Consider the following 7,182-nt stretch of genomic DNA (forward strand, 5'->3'; position numbering starts at 1 on the left):
TGCGTTACACGGGCCTCTCACTGTTGTGGCCTCTCCCATTGCGGAGCACAGGCTCCAGACGCGCAGGCTCAGCATCCATGGCTCAGGGGCCTAGCTGGTCCGCAGCATGTGGGATCTTCCCGGACCGGGGCACGGACCTGTGTCCTGTCCCCTGCATCGGCAGGCGGACTCTCAACCACTGCACCACCAGGGAAGCCCGATTTTACAGAATTTTTAAATAAAAGTCTAATTACTAATTACAAATATTCAGGTTGTACAGAGTAAAATTTTGCCTTTGTTCCACTACAAATCATTCAAACCACTGCAAATCACTCCTTTACAGCCAATGCAGCTTATCACTGACAATAGCAATAAGGATAACAAACCAACTGTTGGGCTGAAAACACACTTCTTTTGTATGGTGACAAATTACTTTGGCATGCATCCAGTATACCTATTACTTGATATAGATTTCAGCATTTCAAAGCTTTGATGGCAACTCAAAAATAAAAGCAGTTTCTTTGAGACTAAGCAGATCTCAATTCAAAGCTGAAGAATCATGTGGAATATAATATTGCACCGAGTAAAAATTCTCCTTAGAGCATCAGGACTAGCAGGTCAATCTTTTTGGTTGAGAAAAAATATTGAAATTTAGTGACACAAAATTATGGCCTGAAGAAATAAGGCATTAAAAAAAAAACACACACACACACAGAGAAGTGACTAAAAATGGAACTATATCATTTTATCACAGAGCTAGGATTAAACTTGGGGGTAACTGAAATTCCTCTATTAATGATCTTCTCACCTTTATGTCTGTTTCTCTACCTAAAAGGGGGGAAATATACTGATTTAAGATAAGCACACAATATAATCACTGTAGTATGGGAGCAGAAGGGGAGAAGACAATGAGGACAACAGGATGGTAAAAGGACAATGGGAAAGAAGTAGAACTGTGTCAGCAAAGAGAGTTCAGGGAATACTACAGAGGGAAAGGGAGAAAGGCTGTGTATTTTCAGAAGGAACCTGCAAGAGGATTTTTCTCCTCTCATGGGTCCATCTTTTCAGTGTCATATTTGTTGTCAGCACTCACAGTTCTTTTGATCAACATTAACAGAAAGTAAGCTATGAACAGAAGAAAGTAGGTAAATATGAAAAGGAGAGGCTAATAGAAAAAAATTATTCCTGGCATTAAAATAACTTCCCAAAGGTCCCCAAATCTTCCAGAACAGATTAAAAGACACCTGTTGCACTGAAATAAGTATTGACAACATACCAAAAATTAAACAGCACACGAATTGGGATTTTATTATAGGGACTTGGTTAATAGGTTTGGTAAAAACAAAAATGGAGGCAGTGTTATAAAAAACAAACAAGAAAAGAGAATGTCAATTTTTATCAACAGGAAATGTAGAACACACTCAAGAAATCATAAACAAAAAACATTGAGAATTCCCAGATGGACTTTATAAATAATTAAGCAAAATTCAGTTTCCTACTACTTTCTAACTGGCTCTAGGTCAAAAGGACAGAGAAATGTTAAGGGATTTGGAATGTGTGACAGAATTATGGAAACAGGAAAGCCAAAAAATGTTTTAATGAGGAACAGAATTCATTAATATGATTTTTAATACATGTGGGAAAACCTCAGTGAGCTGGCAATTTAGAAGAAAAGTTTTGTTTTGTTCTAACACTAATAAAAGAAAAACTTTTCAAAATGATCTGAAGTAAAAGCGTAAGACCAAGGTTTAAGAGTTACATGAACACAAGATAAAAATAGGAAAAAAGACAAAGTAGGGGTTGGGGGGGACTAAAAGGACCTAAAGGAAAGAAAAGACTTGGGTTTTCAAAAGACATGATAAACCTGAAAAAAGCCCTGGTATTTATGGAATTCCTCCGCAGAGCAGGATGACTCCAAGCAATTCAATGAGCTTTTCTCTTTGAATAGCATCAGAGCATCTGCCATAATTGATGCACAAAAACTCTAATTTGAAAATGACCAATGATATAATTTGTCCAGGCTGATGATGCAATTTGTAACTTACTTCTTCCTTCCCTAACTGCCTTTACATAGGTTTTCAGAGTTCATTAGCATTTTTATCAGAGAGCCGGAGAGTGAACTGAAGAAAGCAAATAAAATGAAATTTCAAATCTGTCCAATGTCACTACTTGTTAGCATCTCTGGGAAAAGGTTTGGAAAAAAAGGCTGAACAAAGATTAATGGGAAAATGTTTAGTTAACTTCAGATTTCACATATACTTACTAGATGTACATTCTGTCTCAATACCCCCAGGGTACTTAATACAGGATTTATTCTTTCAGAAATAAATATCAGGATAGGACACACACACACACACACACACACACACACACACATACATACACAGAGTCCTGTTCAAATATGGAAACACCTACCCCACTAAATCTAAAACAAATCAGACACCCACACTGCTCCCAGATGCTCTGAAAAGGCATTTCAATGAAGAAAAAAGGACAGTCTTTTCAACAAAAGGTACTGGAACAATTAAACACCCGTACATAAAACAAATGAACCTTAACCCACTTCTCACACATAGACAAAAATAATTCAAAATGGATCACAGATGTTAGTGTAAAACCTAAAAGTATGAGACTTCTATTAAAAAAAAAAAAACAGGAAAAAATCTTTGGACCTTGGGTTTGGCAAAGAGTCCTTAGATAACATATCAAAAGCATGATCCATAAAAGAAAAAAAATGATAAACTGGACTTCACCAAAATTTAAAACTTCTGTTCTTTAAAAGACAATGTTAATAGAATAAAAAAATAAAACCAGACTGGGAAAAAATATTTTCCAATCAAATATCTGATAAAGGACTTTTATCCATAATATATAAGTAACTTTCAAAATTCAAAAATAAAACATTTTTTAAAAATAGGCAGGGTAGACTGTTCACTAAAGAAAATATATGAATGGCAAATAAGCACATGAAAAGGATACACAAAATCATTAGTTGTGAGGGAAATGCAAATTAAAACCACAATAAGATACCATGATACACCTATTAGAATGGGAGTGGGGAAACTGACAATGCCATGTGCTGGTGAGGATATGAGCAATTAGACCTTTCAAACATTGCTGGTGGGAATGCAAAACAATAAAACCACCCTGTAAAACAATTTGGCACTTTCTTACAAAGTTAAACATACATAACCATATGACTCAGCAATTACTCTTAGGTATTTATCTAAGAGAAATGAATATTTATTTTCATATAAAACCTATATACAAATGTTTAGAGTAGTCGTAATCATAATCAGCAATAACTGAAAATAGTCCAAATGCCTTTAAACTAGTGCATAGGTAACACAAACACAATACAGTGGACTACTACTCAGCAATTAAAAATGCATTATGCTAAGTCAAAAAAGCAGATTCAAAGCCCTCATACTATATGCCTCCATTTTTAGAGCATTCTGGAAAAGGCAAAACTATAGGGACAGAAAACAAATTGATGGTTGCCAAGCAGTGGAAAAAGAGGGAGGAGCTAACCACAAAAAGAGGATCTGGGGTGGGAGGAACCTGTACCTGATTGTGTGATGGTTACAAGGACCACACACATTTGTCAAAACTTAGGGCTGTACATTAAAAAGGAAGAAGTTTACTGTTTGAAAATGATACCTCAATTTTTTTAAAAGCATTATACATGCATTCAATTAAAATAGAACACAAGGGTAAGAAGTATGAAGTGATGGTCTCTCTCCACTCTGTAATTTATAAATACAAAACACCACTGTTAATTTCCACAGTTTCCTCAGAGGAAACTTGGCTCTTGCTAAAGTACTGATATTCCTAACAATCACATCATAAATACTCTCAATGATAAGACTGATTTCAATGATAAGATTTCATCTCATAATGTGGACAAAGGAATCTGGTGGTCATGTCCCAATTGTTTTCAAATGTTTCAAACAGCTTCATTAACACAGCAGCAGAAGTTGTCTAACACCTAGAATAAGGCCTTTCAGTCTGAAAGGCTCTGGTTTAGGCCTACCTTTGGCACCATCTGTGAAAGCTGCTGGACATCCATTGCATCTATTTCTTCTCCTGAGACTGACTGGGAGGTTTTGGAATATAATCCCAGACGACTAGCTGAAGTGAAATGGGAAAGAAAACATAATTAACCAAATTGGTTTTGCTTGACAGGATAATAAACATAATGCTCACTTAATATAATTTGTTATCAACTCACTTTCTCTTTGAGTATAAAATGTCTTTATATGAAGGGATCACAAGACAGACTACAGTAAGACAAACAGAACTGAATTAGTAAAAACTGTGGGGTTTTCTGTTTGACTACTTTATTTTTGTTTAAATTTAAGAATAAAGAGTTTTCACAATTTAACCCACCACACCTAAGAACTGAAACAAGGCCAAGCAGGTTCTGCTTGGGAGCTCAATTTTAATGGAGATCAGAGTGCATTTTAAATAAAGTAAACAAAGCCAGGCAAAATGGTGGCTTATCTGTGGTATCATGTAGTTGTATGTAAATGAAAATAAATGTTGAGAAGTTTCTCTAGGAACAATCTTCCCAACAATATTATGTTTCCAGTGACATATTTTTCTTAGATCACATAAAGTGTGAAATTCCTGTCTCAGTCTCTTTCCATATTAATAAGATAAGAATTAATGAAATTTAGCAAATTTTATATTTATCAGTATGAATTATAGTTTACAGGTTCTGGGAGATTAACTTCCATGTCCATTTTATTTCCTTATACTTGTTAAGTAATCTTAAACAGCATTCAAACAACATAGGCATATTTAGACAACAGAAATACACAAGCTTTTTCTTTCAAATTAGGTACAAAGTCTGCTTTTAAAAAATTATACTCAAGTAGAAAGAAAAAACTAAATTTCATATTTTTTCACATTCAAGATCTAGTGCTTTTATCCATCAGCATAGTGGACTATGAGGTTAAAAATAATCAACTATTCTTTTGTAAATAAAATAATGTGATTTCACAATGCTTTAGTTATTTTCAACTAATAGTATTATTTTTTTAACTAAAATAAAATTTGGCCCACAATTTTATAGAGTATGAGCAAACAAAAGCATCAATTTTAACTGTATAACTCAGTATTATGTAAACACACTTCATGTCAAATGATTCACAAAACTATGCACTGCAGTAATTTAAGAAAAACTATGGAAAACAAAGGAAGGAGCCTAGTTATACCGATTGCAATTGCAGTCTCCTGTGAGTCTCCAGTAATCATTTTTATTGACACTCCCGAGGCAATGAGTGTTGTAACAGCTTCTTTCACGCCAGTTCTAGGAGGATCAATGATTCCCACCAGGCCAAGGAACGTCAGTTGTCCCAATTCAGGACCAGAAGCCAAAGCAAGAACTTGGGAAATAATAATAAAATCCGAAAAAGAAAATGTGAATCACAAAAGCATTAGAATTTACTTTACAAAAGCTGGAGACCATAACACTTCTCAGATAAATGACTTAAGATGACAATGTCATTGTGGTAATTACAAAAACTCTAAAAATCAAAATTATTACATGCAAAGATATTCTAGTTTAATGGTTCTCAATATGGGGTTGCTTTAACTTATTAAAAATTAAAAAGAATAAGACTAAAGAACTGTTAAGCAGAGAAGGCAAGTGAGGAGCAAACAAGAAATGTTTTCACATTAGCAAACATGCAGCTCCTTTCAGCAGAAACTACTGACTCTTAAAAATACAATTAATTATTTGGCAAACTATAGGTTTGTTGAGCTTTTTTAAAAAAAAAATTTTTTTTTTAATAGATTTGTTTTATTTATTTTTTGGCTGCGTTGGGTCTTCCGTGGCTGTGCACGGGCTTTCTCTAGTTGCCGAGGGCTTCTCACTGCAGTGGCTTCTCTTGTTGCGGAACACACAGGCTCCACGTGCACGGGCTTCAGAAGTTGTGGTGCACGGGCTTAGCTGCTCAGCGGCATGTGGGATCTTCCCAGACCAGGGCTCGAACCTGTGTCCCCTGCACTGGCAGGCAGATTCTTAACCACTGTGCCACCAGGGAAGCCCCAGTTTGTTGAGCTTTAAAGTCAATTTTAAACAGACACCTTTGAAGGTAGCTTCTCCTAATGTATCTTCATCTTTCCATCTTATAGGCCTCCAGAACAATTCAATAGCTTGAAGAGACGGCTATATTAATTATATACAAAATGTAATAATTTTGTACACAACAAACCCTGGGAGGTAAAGTTAATTTGTAAAGTGATTGTAAAACCACTAATACCAACAATAGTTTATATTTTCACTCTTTCTGTAACATTAATAGGATTTTCTTATTTGTTACTTTGGTTCTCTTAAAACTATATAAATAATACCACCATACCATCATTTATAGTTAGTTTCCTGTCGTCCTCGGGAGCTTAAGATATAGCACAAAGTACCGTTCATTTCCAAATACCATTTAGCTTTTTCTCAGAATTCTGGAACCTCTGGTAGGTACCTTATGAGCCAGAGGGATGTGTCTCCATTTGGGATATTATAAGACTGAACAACTTACCAAAGAAAACACACCAAAAAAAGCACACAAACTAAACATACGTATCTCACAGGGAAACTGAAAAGTCCCAGAGAGATCACAGGAAGTATCCATTCTTATTCAAGCAGAAGGTATGAAGGATGAGATACATTTGGAAAACCATGGTTAGAGGCAAATGACTTCTATTTTTCCAGTGTACGAGTCATACCTAACTATTTACATAGATGTGAGCCCCAAACGCTTTCACTCTGGAGAGAATGAGCCACTTGACAGTCCCTAGTGTTGGAACAGAGGCAGATGGCAACAAAAGTGGGACACTGAGTATCAATCTGTGTGTCAGCAAATCTTAAGAAAGGGACACCAGCTCCTGGCAGTCTCAGTGAAGGGGTGGTATTAGCCCAGAGGTCAGTATCCTATATTTATTTGTTTGCTTCCTTAGCACAAATGAAAATCTATTGTTACTGTTTGGGACAAAGATATGTAGACCTTTTCTGTGTGGAGGGTCCCCAACTTCCTCCTTTATATTTAAAACGTAAAAACGAAACGTACTCCAATTTTAAAATTAACGACATGTATTTTAAGAAACTTAAGTTTTATAAAGTATAAAATAAGTTCATATCAAGTTAAACTTAAAATCTTTATTCATTTATTCTTTACTCTTCATTACGGTAACTTCAGCAGG

General features: G+C 35.3%; 1 protein-coding gene across 1 annotated transcript in view; it reads right to left on the minus strand.

Moving 5' to 3' along the window:
- Positions 1-7,182, minus strand: part of ATP2C1 (ATPase secretory pathway Ca2+ transporting 1) — a 121,642-nt gene that overhangs the window by 30,492 nt on the left and 83,968 nt on the right. The window contains 2 exon segments of the mRNA XM_007462421.1: positions 4,013-4,110; positions 5,199-5,369. Of these exon segments, the coding sequence (XP_007462483.1) occupies positions 4,013-4,110; positions 5,199-5,369 (269 nt within the window).

This window comes from Lipotes vexillifer, unplaced genomic scaffold (assembly GCF_000442215.2).
Source record: "Lipotes vexillifer unplaced genomic scaffold, Lipotes_vexillifer_v1.1 scaffold884, whole genome shotgun sequence".
In the NCBI taxonomy this organism is placed as follows: domain Eukaryota; kingdom Metazoa; phylum Chordata; class Mammalia; order Artiodactyla; family Lipotidae; genus Lipotes; species Lipotes vexillifer.